Source organism: Lingula anatina, chromosome 10 (genome assembly GCF_051362555.1).
Source record: "Lingula anatina isolate TDL-2025a chromosome 10, LinAna3.0, whole genome shotgun sequence".
NCBI classification, from domain to species: Eukaryota; Metazoa; Brachiopoda; class Lingulata; order Lingulida; family Lingulidae; genus Lingula; species Lingula anatina.
The window spans coordinates 13,806,092-13,824,279 of record NC_141776.1 but is presented as its reverse complement, the minus strand read 5'-3'; the positions used below and the strand labels follow the sequence as shown (position 1 = coordinate 13,824,279).

Below are 18,188 nucleotides of genomic sequence, written 5' to 3'. Positions count from 1 at the left end.
ACAGAAGTGAAGCATGAACCAAATATGCAAAAAAAGGGGGGTTGAATGCAAATTTTAATCTCATCAATAATTCTACTCATTTAAGACAACATTAGATATTTCAGACAATCAGTGGCTTTTCTCCAGCCATCAAAGTTCATTGTTCATTACACCTTCAATGAAGGACCTCCTTCATTAAGGCACACAAGTTGTGTTGACGACCTTTAAAAGCTGCATGCGGAGCATTTAATAACCATACTGTTTTATATAAGACGCAAACCAAAGCTATTTCAATAATTGAAATTGTTTCTCTAAGTGAGTTCTTGTCACACGTTTGTATTTTCCCCTTGTTATTGGTTGCCGTTGAATTTCGCGTGCGAACATCACGGTAGTTTAAGCTGGAATAGATATGTCACATTCAATCATGTTTAAAACATTTTTGTCTTATTGCAAGTTTAATAATACTCGTATTCCTCTTTTTACTATTACTCAATTCTAAACTTTTATCAAAAATAGAGAGGATATTCATGTATAATCATAATGTAAAACCAACAAACAATTAATTTTATGGAGTGCCAGTGTTCGTACATGTGTTCATTAAGCCCCCTTTACCCAGGACTGCGTCCTTTCTGCGTCCCGTAATACGGCCGCCTTTGAGAGTAAAAAATACTTTACGTGCCGAAAACTGGCCAATCATTGACCTCCTATTTCTGCAACCAAAGCTTGTGTCTCTTTTCTACAACTACGGCGATGCCAGTTTAATGGTGTCACAAAGGACGCAGAAAAGACGCCATCCAGTGTAAAAGGGGGGGGGGGGGGGGTTACAGAGCATGTGTCTTACTTGATGACCAATCGGAGGCTGTCAGGGAGGGTATACACATACTCCCTCTATTGACAGGATTGTGTTCCCCGGCAGCGTAACACTTGCCATTTATACTGCAGGTCCGGGACTGAAAAATCCATTAAAATGTCATTCAATACCTCTTAGTAAGAGTCTTACTGTCAAAAATAGTTCATGGCAAAATTTTAAAAAGATTTATATTTAAAAAGTATTTTTAAGATAAATTTAAACCAAATTCACACAACTGTGGCACTGCCACAATCTATGTTTATGACACCTTGGGGCTGGAGGGTCCATACATTTATGTATTGATATTGGTTCAAAAACGTGGGATAAGCAGGGTTAAGCAGGGTCTCATACCTGCAGTATGGAGTGCAAAAGAGTGGAAACGGCTTACCTTCAGTGTGCATGTCCCATCAGCACCACATATCTGACACAGTGAGTCATAGACAACAAACGTGACGTCACTGCTCCACGTGGTGCCGTCACTGGAGACCGATATCTGGTAGGTAGAAGAGGTCTTCAATCCTACTCAAAATATTTTCAAAGATCAAAAGAGGGAAAAAATTCTCAAAAACGAGACAAGAAAGACAACAGTTCAATCCACAGTGGTGATTTCTTCAGTCAATTTCTTTAAAGCCCGTGGTAAAACATTTTACGCCTGTGTACATGAAATTTTCCACTGCATCTAGTTAGGACATGCCTTGATAAATATATTCAGTTTGTCCGAAGTTGTTAAATGACTAAATAAATAAAAGGGTGAGGTAATATGTATTTCCTTGCCTAAAATACTCATACTCAACTCATATTTAAATTGGAGGGACCCAGAAGTACCTATAGACCTATATGTAACTACGCATGTAACATATATAACAGTATGGAAGCCAGGTTTTATTAACGTCGACGGTACGTTAACGCATGCTTGTGCTGGTTTATGTTTAACAAGTTTAGTAGGTCTAAGGGTGCTTTCCCAGAGATTTAGATCGATCTAAAGATTAAGTTTTAGATCGACCTAACTCCCTGGGGGTTCACGCTAAATTGCAGTCAGCCGAGCGGGCACCATAGTTAATTACCCCCTTACAGCTTTTAGTAGGAGGGACAGACGCTTAAGACGGCCAAGCTGAGAGTAATATAGTGAGACTCCCCATAGGGATAGATCGATCTAAAAATCTATGGAAATGGGGTGTAATTTTCAAACACAAAGCAAACTACTGTTTCGACACAAAGCTGAGAAACATTTGCAGTATGGCAGTGAAAATGTTGACACCAGGGATTGTTTAAAGTGATTGAACTGACCTTTGTGTACGGGAGATTCTGGAATCTCACAGGATACCTCTGCATAGCTCTGGAAGTGTCCTTTGGTCCTAAACATTCTAAGGACACCGCCGAAAGGACCCTAAAAACAGTTTAAAACATTTTATTATTATTATTATTATTATTATTATATAGCAAAAACGATGGTCACGTATGGCGAATTCCCTATGAATATAACGATGTGACTATTTTAATATTATATTTTTAGTTTAAAAAGATACATGAAATCCACTGAAAGCTTGCTTTAACCATAGCATATAAGCTGGTGTCAGTAACAAAAATTTGTCAGTTCTATTACACCTGGTCCTGAAAAACAAATCCACACATTTATCTGTTACATGCAGGGGCGGATTTAGGCCATCTTCTGGGTCTTCCGGAAGACGGTCAGATTTTCAAGTTAACATTGACAGGTATCTATTTCTTTCTGTTGGAAGACGGTCAAAATTGGAGGATGAATCAACAAAGATAATTTGGAAGACTGTCAGTAAATAGCTCTGCATCCGCCCCTGACATGTGTGGTAAATAGAGAATGATCTGACCCCTCTCCCCACTCCAAAAAAAAAAATAATATCTTATAGTTGCTAACTATCTTAACATTTTCTGAAAAACTCATCAAAATCCACCTATAACATGTTCCGAGATGTTGCTGACGCATAGAGACAGACAAACCAACGTCGAAAAAAATCCTTCCTTGGCGGAGGTTGTTATCTTATTTGCTTATATATGGATAAATATATGAAGATTTCTTTGAACAGAGATCTAAACTATGCATTCCAAGGGCGAATACAACGTCAGATATAAAAGTTGGTATGGTTAAAGCCTTCAATCCCGAGGCAAACCGTTTCGGTCTTGAGCAGACTCTCCAGCAAATAAAAGAAATCAACATCTAGTCATTGAGCTTCAAAAAGCGTATCAATGGGTACAGACCCAGACGCACCAAATTTACTCTTTCCTTCACTCGACACCAAAGACCCGGCGTATCTGCTACATTCTCCATGACAAGGAAGACTAGACGACACGGACGCGTTCGAATATCACAGGCATCCGATCTGAAAGGTTCGATATTCTTATCATTATTATATTTAGCATCTCATAATTTAGTTTTAATATAACAGTTAAAAAAAAAAAAAAAAAAAAAAAAAAAAAAAAAAAAAAACCCGGCGGTGCAACTTTCTTGATATTCCATTACTGGGGATAGAAATGTAAATTTATTTTGATCGCATAAAGTTCCCATTCGCTAGAAAATTTAAAGGGGTTCGATAACTTATTTTTTTTACCCTGTCCGTTAAGGGAATGCCAAAATAAACAGAGTGCTATTATAAGATAATGTTATCACATCATAAATACATCAAAGCAAATTTGCTCATTCGAGTTGACGACGTAACAGCAACGCCCATTTCTGTCTAATGGTTTTAGTCCCTTATATACGTCACCTTGTCAAACCAAACGCTATCGGCGGTTTTGTCGTGTCCACAGAGCAGTCATCGCCGACCCAGTTCTTGTCACATACGCAGGCGCCGTTGACACAAGTCCCGTTTTTACATGGAGTGGAGCACATATTTGATATGAACAATGGTATTCCCATTGTACCTGAAATACAAAAGTACGTCTCGTTTTTAGACAAAGTGTATTTAAACTCGGATTTAGTTTTTTTTTTTTTTTTTTTTTTTTTTTTGTGTGTGTGTGTGTGAAATTAAAAAGTGAAATTTCTGGTTGAAAACCAAAAGTTCGCTACGCTGCTGCTTTCAACTGCAGGTCACGGCGGTTGCTACCGACTCCAGGAAGTGATGGGAGTGACGTCAATGCAAAGCCTCTGACAGAGAGTGACGTAGATGCAAAGCATCTGCCAAGAAGTGACGTCGATACAAAGCATCTGAACGGAGGCAACGTCGATGCAAAACCTCTTTCTATAAATTATTCATTATTATTATCAATTTGACACGGAAAGCTAACATCGACGACTGTGACATATGCATAACTAGTGCTATGATTGATACTATCAATCATATCAATCAATCCTATCATAGGCCTACGGTTTCGGATACTTTTAAGTTCAAATTCCCCGCATATGTGCCCTGATTTTAAGTTGCACTGAATGAAGGCCAACCTGTAGTTCCCCAGGTCACCGTTGGATCACTCGCTTCTGGAACAAAGGGAATATGCATGATTTCTCAACCAAGTTTCATATTTTATAGGTAGGCGATTGTCACAAACATGGATTTCCAGTGAAACATATTTTTAATATGATAAACGGAACAAAAAAGTGTAAAAAAAAAAAAAAAAACATACCATCTGGTTGTGCTGTGTAGTATTTTGGGTCCTTCAAAATCTCCTCCTGGCAAATGGTGTCAAAGGTACTGACTACAGAGTCTAAGTAGGTTTTGTCCCCATTGGTGATCTGAAATACAGGTATGACGTCAGTGAGCCAAAGGCGCCAGTAACAATCGACATTCTTAATCACACTTAATCAGGTAGGGGGAATTACCACTGAATTATACCGAGGGTTTTCAGAATATTCATGCACTGTAACTAAAGTGGTCGTGTTTTCGTACATACCCTGTACTGTGCGATATATGACGTTTTGAGTCTTCTGATTTTCGTAGTGATACATTTTAACCGCTCCCTATCACTTTTTATACAAGGTACAGATATATATTTTGGCATTACAAAGTCCAATACACTGTGCCATTATTCAGAAATCGGTTTTGTTTGGGTGAAAAATTGGCCTTCAAAATACCAATACATATACATTTATACAGGATAGAAAATAGAAAATACCATAACCCTCATTTAATCATTCTGCGTACAGAATATGCATTTATGCTCCATGCAATTGGCCGGCATTCTCACCGATTGCCTTCCATTTTATTCATACCTTCATGTCATCGACGCAACCGTCTACTATTTCCTGCACGTTCACTAAGCCCGACTTCTCACAAGGCGTGAAGGCACTGGAAGCCTTAGCAGCATTAGTACACAATTTTATGGCAGCCTTCATCTGGGCTGAACTCGACCACTTGACATTCACAGCCGTAGCATCTAGGCAAAGGTAAAAATGACTCGATCGTTGTTTTAAATTGTCTTGGGCACATGCACAAATTAGGTCTAATTAGTGGAATTTTTGTTATACATCTCCAGTACGGTCATCACAGACACGATTTTTTAAAACTGGGGCCACCTCTTGAAATTCCTGTTTCGTAATGCCCCCACATCGATAACAGCACGCATAGTCACATCCCTGTATCGTTACTCCCTCCAGAAAAAAATATGATATTTCCAGCTATCGGTGCGCCCCGGAATCTCTCGCATCGTTACCTTCCCGCATCCTCCCACCTCTCCACCGTTAGTTCTCCACATCAGTATTTCCCTATACCGTTACCTGCCCGCATCCTTACTCCCTTCCACCGTTACTTCTCCACATCAATATTTCCCTATACCGTTACCTGCCCGCATCCTTACTCCCCTCCACCGTTACTTCCCCGCAGCGTTACTCCCCTCTTCTGTTACTTCCCCACATCCTTACTCCCCTCTACCGTTACTTCCCCACATCCTTACTCCCCTCTTCCGTTACTTCCCCACATCCTTACTCCCCTCTACCGTTACTTCCCCACATCCTTACTCCCCTCTTCCGTTACTTCCCCACATCCTTACTCCCCTCTTCCGTTACTTCCCCACATCCTTACTCCCCTCTACCGTTACTTCCCCACATCCTTACTCCCCTCTACCGTTACCTCCCCACATCCTTACTCCCCTCCACCGTTACTTCCCCACCTCGTTACTCCCCTCCACCGTTACCTCCCGGCATCCTTACTCCCCTCTTCCGTTACCTCCCCACATCGTTACTCCCCTCCACCGTTACTTCCCTACATCGTTACAGTGCGGGGTAGTAATAACAAAGAGATGTAAAGGGGTGTAGCCTTTGTATTCGTGCATCGTGTATCAGTTACGCCCGTGCGTAACTGATGTGGTAGTATTGTTAGGAGCGTGTGTTGGTAAATGTGTCTGTTAAAGTTTGCGTGGTTAAAACCGGCAAGAACTGCTACATGTATGTTAGTCACCCGTTTCATTATGGTACAAAACCAGAAGAAATAAGATCGACATACGGGAAAGTATACAGAATGACAGCACATCTTCGAATGATTTGCCTCCCACAGCTGTAGGCCCTATCCTGTGGTAGTTTCAGCTATGTGTTAATCGCCTCATTATCAATTTGGAATTATTCCGAGGCTTTATATATATGTTGTAACTGCTATACAAAGACTTTCTACATCATGAAGCTAATATAAATGAAGAAATGAAAATTTGAAAATAAATAGTAAAAATGTTGGTCAAAATAAGTAGGCCTATAAGATCACTTACTTAGGTCCCCATAATCGTAATTATACGTCATGTCAGAGTCAGTGTCTGTGTCAGTAAATGTTGTAGACCTGCGCAGACGCGATTTCCGGTTCACCTCGTCTGTGATGTCCTTGTTCCTGTTAATCTGCGTAGATCAAAAGTACTTATTTGAATTTAAAAAAAAAAAAAAAAAAAAAAAAAAAAAAAAAAAAAAAAAAACAGCCACCATTAACGATTATCATTACAAATTAGTGGGAAAGCAAGAATGTGGCTAAGCTTTGGAAGGTACAGCACTTGCCTCGTCTGCAGTTTCACCAGTATCTGATTTATTTTTCTATTAAGGCAGGTCACAATCTTCCAGTAATGAGGTAATATACATGTTCTTGTTAAATACCTAAAGGGATATAGTCATTGACTGAAGAAACTTCAATTCCTTATCAACTTTATTTTCTTAAAATTACCTTTCTGACAGGATTACGTTGTCTGTTCTCAGGGCGGCAATCAATGTTTCCTGTTCTTCTGTTGCACTGACAAAAGGCAGGATTATTTGTACTAGCGGAGGGTTCTGGGGGAGGCAGTTGGTCAAACAGGCTGTGGCCTTTCTGAATCCTTGATGATGTTTTCAAAGAAAGTAGACTTTCATTCAAAGATTTATATCCCAGAAGAAGTATAAACCGTCATTTAAAACCTTTCAAAATGTCAAAATAATTTTTTTCTTTTTTAAAACAAGTAATACAGTTTAAATGGAAACGGCGACACCGGACGAGGAAAACGACTTAGGGCAGAAAGCGCGCGATGTACCATCTATTTAACCAGAGACATATCTCTTAATATCTAGTGAAAAATCAATCTGTGTCCCTGGTAGAGGGTAGCACCTACCTCCAACTCTCCGTGAAAACATAAGGAATTCTCTCAAAGCGGTGTTTAACGCCGTCGGATCCCGTAAGATCATCTGAACCGTTTCCGTTGAACACCCCACAGATACCGGCGGTATTTTCAAAGTCGTCACTGGGCACCGTCAGGTAAACACCAAGACTACGCCGGTTAGATAATACCTTCAGATATGCACCCGAAGTGAAAAATACCTGGAAAAAGATGTCAATAAATAAAGAAATCAACATTTCAAATAAAACTGTGCTCAGAAATAAAGGAAGGACGAGACACATGGTGGTCTTTTTAGAACGTTAATTTCACAAACCAGTTTCTTGGTGTAAGATGTTAGGCCTATAATACAAAAGTTCATAAATCGACGGACTGTTAAAGCAAAGTATGGCCATTGGTTGCACTCTGAAAGACGGCAATCAACACTAAAAACCAGTTAATATCCAATAAGTCCTTCTCCCTAAACTGTATCTCTCTACCAAAAATAAAGAAATAAATTCATTTTTAAATTCATTTCAAAATTTTTTTGATCACCATTTATGGCATGTTTTCGAAAGAATTAGAAATAGGCCTACGTGGTTTCTTTAGTCAAAAAACCTATAAGTGTTATCTGAGTATTTATTTCTTTTGTTGATAGTCATGTAATGCTCACCTCAATGATTCTGCCATCTTTGTTACGCTTTATACGCGTCCCTGCCGCCAATTGACTGTTGGACTTCACGTGAGTTGTTACTCGCATTTGCTTCATCTTTAGTCCAACACTGTGACATCCGTCAATCAAGATGACGTCATTGCCTTCGCGTGCAGCCACGCCGCAGATACAGCTCGCCCCGCGAGAATTACATTTCCAGGTGCGCATGTGAACCTGACAACATTTAGATTTAGCACTGAAACTTGCACATATCCACTTTCGGTGTTTTATTAAAATAAGTAGCCAAAGGTTCGCCTTCTATTAAATTCATACAGGTAAGGAATAGTGTGACGTAAGTGAGCAAAAATCTACTGGTGGACGGGACTTAATTAGCTGTACAAACCACTAGGAACCTGCATCACTGGCTGCTGTCTCACAGTTTAATCCACCATGGTTTGGATATTCATAAGGACGGGAGTTTAAAATACAGCGCTATGAGGCCTTACCTGCGACAAGGTTACCATTAGCATGTAAGACCGAAAACTGAGGCAAAGCCACACGGGAACACGTTGTATATGTACTGTATTGTATGTATTCAGTAGGTAAAAAAAATACAATTCTTGCGCAGAAAAGTAGCTCCTATACAACTAAAATAAGAGAGCTATCCAAACAGTAACCAGATTACCCGTGGAATGATAGAACATTAGGATTTTCACCCTCTTACCTCGAATGGTCGGGACGTGCTCTTAGCCAGTACAAACTCGCCAACACTGTACATATGGAAGGTTCTGAAATAAAAAATTGGTTGGATGGAAACAGGAACAAACATGAAATACCCACAAATATGCTTTGAGCGTCCGAGTATTTTCCTTTTAAATAATTTTTCTCAGGAACTTCGCCTTGCTCCCTTTTTGGAGCGTATCCCAATATGGCGACAATTTTATTCAAATCATATTCTTATCCCTTGCAATTAAATATCGCTAAAGCCAATGAAAAAATCTACATGAATAACACCGAATAACTTTTTTGTTCAATGATCTAGTGGATATGCAAGTTCTTACTCTTTCCGATCGAATGGGGTGCAGTGTGGGTCTCCGGTACAGCTGCACATAGCTGTGGCATCGCTGCTACTCTCGACCTAAAACACATTGGAAAGAACAAGTTTTAAAGGAACATAGAGAGCGTGCCACGTCCCCCTCCTTGATTGGTTAATCGCCTTGTTTAATGATAAAAATTGCAGAAAACGAAACAAGAACAAGGTACTTGTCCACCGTAAATACTACTATTACTACTAATAATAATAAATTAAAAACAAATAAAAACTTTTGGATCGGTAAGTATTTTAACGAGTTTTATAAAATCGCCATATAACCCCTTATAGACAATAAAATAATGGAAACTTGTCAGACAGAACCTCGGAAAATAAGTGATAAAAGCCTAATTAAATTAACTGAATACAAGCTGCAGTACAGCGTTTCAGGGTCTAAATGGATGACCTATCAAGGCCAGGACGGTAAAGATAAGGTAAGCGTTCCTAAAGTGCCGTTGAAATAACTTACGTTCTTTTTAAACTGTAGGTAATAATAATAATAATAATAATAATTCATTAAATATGATAAAATTCTTCACAAAAGCACTTAAGCCGAATTTAGTATCGGTTAATATCTTTTCCTGCAAAACAGCATACTGAGCCAGAATATTGCCTCCTAGATTAAAACCTGAATATCAACGCCCTTCGAGAAAGCATCATAAGCTCGATTTAGTCCGCCATATTGTTTGTTGTATGATTAATAGAATGTTTCTTTTCTCTTTTTGGTAAAAAAAATCGTCATCGGTCCTCGTTATTGTCATCTACATATGTCATCGGTCAATATTTTGAATGGCTGGATAACAAATATCCGTTCTTTTGGAGAACACAGCTTTCGAATACAAGATCATAATCTGTGCCAATTAATAAATACCCATTATTTTATAGTTATTTTCCAGAAACTCGGACCGCAATACCATCGTTAGGCATGGTTTGGTGCCTCATATCAAAGCACGTTTTGTCAGTTTTTGGCCAATAAAATGGCACACCTTTATTGCCGTGAGAGCTGACTTACGTGGCTGCTAGACGTTCGACCGTCTTAGAAAGAACTGGATCTTTTACTCTAAAATTAAACGAGCCTGTTTGTTTCAGTTAAAATGACATTTCGTTGAAATTGAGTTTATGTTTCAATTAATTTGCGCGTTGTTTTGTGTTGATATCATAAAAAAAAAAATTATGGTTTGGACTTTGGACAAGAAATAAACTGGCATTTTATCAGTTGCATTAACAGCATTTGTTTTTGATTATTCATTTACTGCTCATACGCATTGCGTTTATGTAGATTGTAGGAGATACATTTTTCTAAAAATGTACCTTTGAAACCTCTGCACTACATATTCCATTTAACGCCATTTAGCCAATTCCAATTACATCAGACAAAATTCCCTAAACATTAAAATGACAGTTGACCCTTTTCACAAAAGTCTATACTCTGGGCCACGCTTGGATTGCTAAAATCGGATAACCGACTATATAAATGCCATTTTGTGAAAATGTTAAAAGTCTTTTAAGAACGATCGATAAACAATAAATGTATACGACATACCTACGCAAGTGCTACTGTCATCCCTAAAAGTAATTCCTTCCGTTGACAAAATCACTATTTGCTAGAGAAGTTTAAATCAACTGTTTCACAAAATATTGTTTTTTCAACTTGAAGCCTAAAGTTTAAATTTAATATCACCAATAAAAATTTACAGAAGTTCAATTTTAATTAAAAAATAAAACACTTTGCTTACAGCATTTTTTCACGATATTGTCAATGTTTCCGGCCAAGGGTTGCTTCATCTAAGTGAACTTATGAATTTATCTTGCACTATATATAAAATAGGTCCATGTAAAAGGTTGAGGCGAAATTTCGAGCTTTGTGAAACCAGTTTGACAGGAATGGTAGTCCTAGTCATGGAATTCCGGGGTCCCATATGATTAGTAGAGGTTAGGGTTAGTAGGGGTATATTGAGGTTAGTATATGGGACAAATGTCACCTGTACAAAGTAACTGGGAACGGACCACTGTTCCTAGCGGACTACCATTCCTATCACACCTGGTGCTAGTTCACCAACCCATTACCCTTATGTCCGGCGGCTGTAACTGGTGGAACAGAGGTGCCTGAACGGCAGAAAGCTTTTGGAATACTGCGGAGACATTCTTCGTTCCGTCGCTTACAAAGTCCCTGACAGACAGCAGTTTAGTGGAGACGGTTGCTCGTTTTCTTCTGTCTCTCCAGTGTGCTCGCGTCAACTGTAGTGAGCACTCTTCCGCAACTACTTCGTTACCTGAACAGGTAAATTGTGCGTTAACATGATACCACCAACGAGTAGTTTTTGCGATAAGCATATTTGATATTCTTTGTGAAACGACACAGTACAGGGTATGCCTAGAATGATCAATCTGCACAAGACTATTAAATAGTACCAATCATGATAACTTGTATATAAGGATAAAGAAACTTTATTCTTTTTCAAAATTATCACTTACTCATTTTCTAATTAATATACATTTATTTATTTTATTTAAAACTGATGCTCACAAGTCCAAAATTGAAAACGTTTTGTCGAAGAGCGTTAGGCCATCACGCGTCAGCTTTGTTGACTCTGACACGCAGTTTGATGACGTAATCAGTTATACGGCCAATACGGTAAAAATTTCTTACCGTATGGGGCACTTTATTTATATTGATTTACGGGAAAAGCTTTTCATACCAAAGTTCGAAGGCACCTTTGTCCTGTCAAACAAGACCCGAGATCTCTTATAAATAAGTAGCATTTCATATTTCATCCTGATTTTTCCAGTTTTATATAAAAAGCAACGTCCATTAGCAAAATATCAGGACTGCTGCAAATTGGCAACGAATTTGCTGCAATATTACCTTCTCCTAAATCCAGGTTAAAATCAACCACACACTTGGAAGGGTCCGCATTGGGGATCTTGCATAGCACAGGTATTGTTGAGATGACCTTCACCTTGACCGCCTGCATCTTCTCTTCCACTCGTACCACAGGTGGGTTGAACTGAAGCAAAATGTACCGGTTGGTAAATGGTTTCAGTTCCATTTGATGTCAGCCTGACTGCAAACTCCATGAAGAACTGATCACAATTGACGATATTCTTCAAGTTAAGATGGAAACTGGATCCCACCTCACAAATTATCATTCCTGGATTGAGTTCCATTGCAAATTAAGTTAATTTGCTCAGAATCTAAGCTGCCTAGTGTACCATTGAGAAACTAAAAGGTCTTGTTTGTAATAACTTAAAACTTAAACACTTAAGCCGAACTGGGGTTGTCCAGATTTCTTTTTCCGCTTTACAAAGAAATATTGTTAAAACGTCAAACTCCTTACAGACATACGTCGCAGAATAGAGTTTACCCGAGTCGAACAGCACTCTGCGAATGGTTATCTTCAACATTTGCGATTCATCAAAAATCCTGTAATTAAAGGGATAATAACTCTTCGTTTTGGCCAAAAAATGAATTTTACTGGAGTAAACAACACGTTTCCCATACTTAGCAATGGTTAATGAATCCATTTTTGCATTCAAAGTTAGTCCCTGCTTTTTTTCTAAAAAGATATCAGAAAAATACCTATAACTGCCGTTTTTGTGGTACAGCAGAATACATGAATATTATATTTCAATGAGTTCTTCACAATGTTTTTATTGTGAAATATAGATACCATACGAAGAGTTATCATCCCTTTAAGTTTAAAGTACGTATCATAGAGAATTTGGTCGTGGTTTGCCATATTGTTATGTAAGAAGAAAGTTTAAAAATAGCCTTTTAGGCCACAGTGGAATATATCGACATAGTTTTTAAAAGTGACGCATCTCACCTGAATACCTGCAAAATATGAGTTGCTTTCCCAAAGTTTACCGCCATGGGGATTGCTCCATTGTGGATAGAAGAATGGCTGGACACTGCAGCTCACCTATTGATAACAGAGGCCACGTATACTTTAAAACAGACAGGGGGATAAAATCAATAAGGATCTAGGTACGTTGAGTGTCGAAGGTTGATAATTCTAGCATAGATTTGTGTCTTTTTTACACACTACATGTACACTTGAAATAACATTTATACCGAGTACCAACATAGCTTGACTTTCGTCGTCATAGCGTGCATTCAAATTTACACGTCGTGCTCCGGGGCGGATCCAGGATTATTTGAAGTGGGAGTACGTTTTTTTTAGGAATGACAACCCTTGGAGTTTTGAATAAATAAAAATGAAAGTACTTCTTGCTGATAATGCCACCAGCATTTTTTGATGAAAGGGCAGTATAAACTAAAACTTTGGATAATTATCATACACATACTGAAGTAAACGTTCAGCACTTTTCTTGAAATTTGATGGACCATTGTAACAATTAATTTTTTTTTAATGTTTTTTTTTTTTGGAGGGGGGGGGGTACCCTGTATTATACGATGTGTAAATTTGGATGCGGTCACAAATGTGCCCATGAAATTTAACACAGATGATGAATTAACCTATCCCCCAATAGAGCCTTCAGATATTTTGATAGATGATTAAAAAAAGCTTAACCAGACAAGGACAGGATGATGTTTTATCAATTTGGCTTATTACTGTTTTGAAAAAGACTACCTGTACATCTGAATTTAACAGATTTTAGGGCACCCTTAACTTAAGACAACCAATGCGGTTATATTTATAAAGGAAAAAAACGGAAGAAAAAAGACAAAATAAAAAAAACTTACATGTTTATTCATGTGGTAGGCGGCTGGGAGCATGTGGATGTCCTTCATATAGTGGACACGGGAGGTTCCATTCACGTAATAGATTTGGGACATCGGGGCCACGGGGGACGGCTTGCCGTCAAACAACCTAAAAGAGAAATCACTTGTCAGCTGCTTGTTGTAGCATTAAGTACAAAAGCACCATTGCGCAAGATTGTGTTTCTGTAAGCGGTAGTTGTATTTCAAGGCACAATGTTTACTGTAAGCGTTTGCAAATGCAATATGGACATTTCTGAAGGGTCCGAAAATTTTTTGGTATTTTAGATGGCAAACGGTGCCATATGGTACGGCTTATAACTATAATTCAGCAAGTCAAAATTCTAATTTCAAGAGTGTATCATGGTTGTTTTTTTTTTTTCAGAAATCGAAGGCGGGGGGGGGGGGGGGGGGGGGGACCCGTGACCCCCCCCCCCTCCCCCCCCAAATCCGCCACTGGTACGTACCATCTCACCATAAAAAAGACATCGGCGTCGTGTGCAGGGTACGGGATGTGGCACCCAAACCGAAACTCCTCCACCCCTTGTGCTGTTTTGAGGATCTTTGGGCCCCTCAACTTTGGACGTCTTAGCAGTGACGGGTACTTGGCTATAGGAAGAGGAGAAAACAAAATACATAGCATAAGTGTGTGTGTGTGTGTGTGTGTGAGAGAGAGAGAGAGAGAGAGAGAGAGAGGAGGGATATGGAAATTTTGTGTTGTGTGAAGGAAATCGAGACCTTCGGCACTGTAAGGGAGACGATGGACTTCTCTCTTTTAATAGACAGCGTTCTCTGTCTGAAACAGACGCTGCAAAACAAGTGCAGGGTGGATGTTTTTCAGTTACGTTTTGAAGAAGATTATTAGAGGAGACTACCTGAACAATATACTTCCTCACAAATGTGTGTTTTATTGAGCTGGTACACAAAATAAGCTCCACAATTCTTCACTCTAATATCTATTTCCCGTCTGCAACATGGCTTATATTCCTCTGTAAAATTTGGGACGCACGCCTTTCTCGAAACTATTCCATCCGCCACGGTAGGATGTGTCCCTGAAAGCAATATACATATATGTACTGATAGATAGATAGATAGATAGACACGATGATTATATATATATATATATATATATATATAGAGAGAGAGAGAGAGAGAGAGAGAGAGTTATAAAGTAAACAAATATATATTTTAGAATTAAAATGAATATCTCCTACTTGTAATTTTCTTAATACCTGATTAGTTCATGGCAGGAAGGCCTAATGTCGGTTAAGGGTTTATAGAGGGCCGGTGTAACGAAACTGAGGGTCCGTGTAACAGACAATCCGCCCTCTGTTTAGTTAAAATGGTTAGGGTTAGCCTCACCTAAGTGGGTCAAAATCTACAGCGAGGCTTACCTGTGAAAACAAATGGGAAGCGGACTCTCTATCAAGGGGGACTCTCTGTTGCGTTACATCGGCTTCAGAGAGCAGAATTATTCAAACACCATAGAATCACTGCTCTAGTTTATTACCCTCACCAAGGATGTTGTTTTCAGCTCCGTTCTTGTGTCTATTAGCAGCAATATGCACAAAGTTATGGACTGATTTTGATCAAATATAATTTTAAAAGATAGGTCAGACATGGGTCAAGGAACAAGTGATCAAATTTTTGTGGTAATCGATTAATGGTAATTGTTTGTCTTGGCGGAGGTTTGCGGTCTTTGTTCTTTTCCACTAGTAGTTTTATTACATGTTAGAAATAATAGTAAACAGAAAGCCAGAACTCTTAGAATATTCACATAATGCAATCTCTAAAGCTACTTACAAGGGCGAAGCATGGTCACTCTTTTAAGATTAGAATTTTTAGGATTTTTTTATACACTGTACAATGAACGTCCAAACCTTTAAGCCATACAGGTCGGTCAGTTCCACAGCCTTGTGTCCTCGGGCACTGCTGGTACATGCGCAGTGACACCAACTTATTGTCTGTGGTGCTCACCATCCGGTACCACAAGGTCTTCAGTTGATGGTCGTTAAAGATACAACTGTCGTTTTTAACAGCATTGTGCGCCATGCGTCTGTCGTCGTCCAGGGTGACATAATTGGTGCACGGATCGGGGTCGGCGGCCATCAGACCTACGGTGACGTCATAAAAGGAAGTTTTTTAATTTTTTCAAGGCCAAGAATAGGGCGTGGGTCTATGCCCCAACCAACCAACCAACCAACCAACCAACCAACCACACACACACACACACACACACACACACACACACACTACATTATCCCTTTTTCTCGATATACATGTACATTGTATATATCTGGAGTCTCACGATTCATTTACACATAAAAACAATTTTGTCTGCCCTCTGTTTTTTCTCTATGTAAACCCACTTTCAAACAAAGAAACAAGCCCACACACAGATGAACACAAAGTCAAACAGGTATATAAATAAATAAACAAGCCAAAAGAGAAACTCAGTTATAGTTGCATGAAAGTAGAGCTGCTTCACACTTTGACAAGACTATAAGATAATACCTATCAAAATAACAGCACCAACAGTTTTGGGTGTAATTATCTAATTAACATACACTTAAAGCTTTACTTTGGATGTTGATATCTAACTGAAACATAGTAATACTTTTATACTTAGATGAATTAAGCGATGGAAGAGGTTACCTGTGATCAAGGCGAGGAAGATCAATGCCACCATCTTGGGGACAGTGGCTTCTGCCTATCTGTCTACTACATGGTGTGGTGTCAACTTAAACGATTTACAGAATGAGGCTGCCCCATAGGGGGCACCAGGCGCGAAAAACGAGTGTTTGGGGACAACTTTAAAAAAGAATTAAAAACTTTTATTTAAAAAAAGTTTTATAACTGATTTGACTGGATGTTTTTCATTACGATTTTAGGAATCGGGAGTTCGCGGGCAAAATTTTGAACAGCTCAAAATGTTGTCACGAATTCCCGATTGATCAAGAACTTACTAATTGCAAGAACTTACTACGATTGTATACGAATCTGTTAAGAACTTAACGAACTGATTATGATTCAACCACGAATCCTGAAATTTTCAATTCCTGGCGATTCGTGGGATTCGTGGTCTGTGTGAAATAGGGGCATCAAAGTTTTTTGCCACTGATTCCTGTTGGTCGAGAAGTGCAAGAACTGACTACGATTATATACGAATCTGTTAAGAACTTCACGAACTGATTACGATTCAACCACGAATCCTGAAATTTGTCAATTCATGGCCATTCGTGGGGTTCGTGGTATGTGTGAAATACGGCCATTACGGAAATGGACTATCTTCACTGGTTATATAGAAGCCCTGTAGGTCACTTCTCAAAATAATATTAGTATAGGACTATATCAGTTGACATGACTAAATTACATAAGTATGGGCTAATTTTGGCTCCGTTACAACCAGATGACAATTTTCCCACAGGCTTCTTGACCTCTGTAATGGATACGTACGTAACTTTGATTGGGACTATATTTATAGACCGACTTGTTGTTAGTATGGGACTGACATGTTTATTAATCAGGGGCGCGATGATGTGTCATTGTACACTAGACCTGTAAGTACAATAAGATAATCATGATCACAGCGTTATCTTTCTTCAACACTGCATCGCAACGACAATAGTGTTATAGTGAGGAATAACGACAACGGTCCGGAGCTCTCGAACGTTTATTCACCGATTGTCCTTTTCATACAATTTCACAAGTATTCTAATTCTCAGTATTGATCACGTGTGTAATTATGTTCTTTTCGTTGTCTGTACATGATAACAAGGAATTTTCCATTCTCATCTTGCAAACCACCATGTAACATTTCCTTATAAGGCAATCTCTAAGAGACTTGTCTTCAACTAAAATCATCAAAAGTACTATTTAAATTGCTCATACCTGAATCATAGCCAAAACATAAACGTTTACTGACTCCGACCTTTTCCATCTTTTTCTGACACTAAAAACATGTTCTAAATGAGTGAGTAGGCCTAGCAGTGCATGTATATTCGTTTTTTCTAATGCATCTTATTATATAATTTTTGTACTATGATTATAAAGATTGAAGATTCTCAGCAATCTTACCAGCATAAGAATAAGCTTGTATTTGCTTTAGTTACGTTTATCTTTCTTTTTCCCCATTTACTTTTTTAATTCTATCTTTTCATATTTTGTTTAGTATCAGTTACATTCATATAAGCGGACCAACAGATCCACGGATCATATATGGGGACCCGCTAAAAAGCCTGCCGCTCAATTCCCGATTAGACACTGAATAGATTTCCCGCGGGGATTGCGCAACAAGCTTACGAAAAAGTCCTATAGGATCCTATAAGATCCTATAGGAAATTGGGCCAATTTCTAAAAAATCAGGTAGTTGCGGTAATCTAAAGATGGG

The 18,188-nt window shown here is 38.7% G+C and overlaps 1 protein-coding gene and 1 long non-coding RNA gene across 3 annotated transcripts; one reads left to right on the top strand and one right to left on the bottom strand.

Annotated features, from left to right (window-relative positions):
- Position 1: 1 nt before the first annotated feature.
- On the bottom strand, positions 2–18,080 carry LOC106168953 (von Willebrand factor D and EGF domain-containing protein-like). Of its 2 annotated transcripts, XM_086996722.1 has the most exons (23): positions 16,454–18,080; positions 15,679–15,912; positions 14,674–14,850; positions 14,266–14,407; positions 13,784–13,910; positions 12,903–12,998; positions 11,942–12,083; positions 11,143–11,348; positions 9,047–9,123; positions 8,710–8,773; positions 8,007–8,219; positions 7,352–7,557; positions 6,934–7,081; positions 6,494–6,617; positions 5,010–5,173; positions 4,424–4,532; positions 4,242–4,277; positions 3,568–3,724; positions 3,072–3,183; positions 2,117–2,216; positions 1,218–1,348; positions 821–929; positions 2–377 (listed from the first exon to the last, which is right to left on the bottom strand). In XM_086996722.1, the coding sequence occupies exons 1-23, from the start codon at positions 16,485–16,487 to the stop codon at positions 373–375; spliced, it is 2,913 nt and encodes a 970-aa protein (XP_086852848.1). In that variant the 5' UTR covers positions 16,488–18,080; the 3' UTR covers positions 2–372. The 2 variants fall into 2 exon arrangements, with proteins under 2 accessions (XP_086852848.1, XP_086852849.1); XM_086996723.1 differs by lacking the exon at positions 4,242–4,277 and having other exon boundaries at positions 3–377.
- Positions 11,187–14,199, top strand: LOC147759636 (uncharacterized). The gene is made up of 3 exons (XR_015331300.1): positions 11,187–11,356; positions 11,958–13,063; positions 14,184–14,199. It is a non-coding gene; the product is annotated as an uncharacterized LOC147759636 (long non-coding RNA).
- Positions 18,081–18,188: the final 108 nt, after the last annotated feature.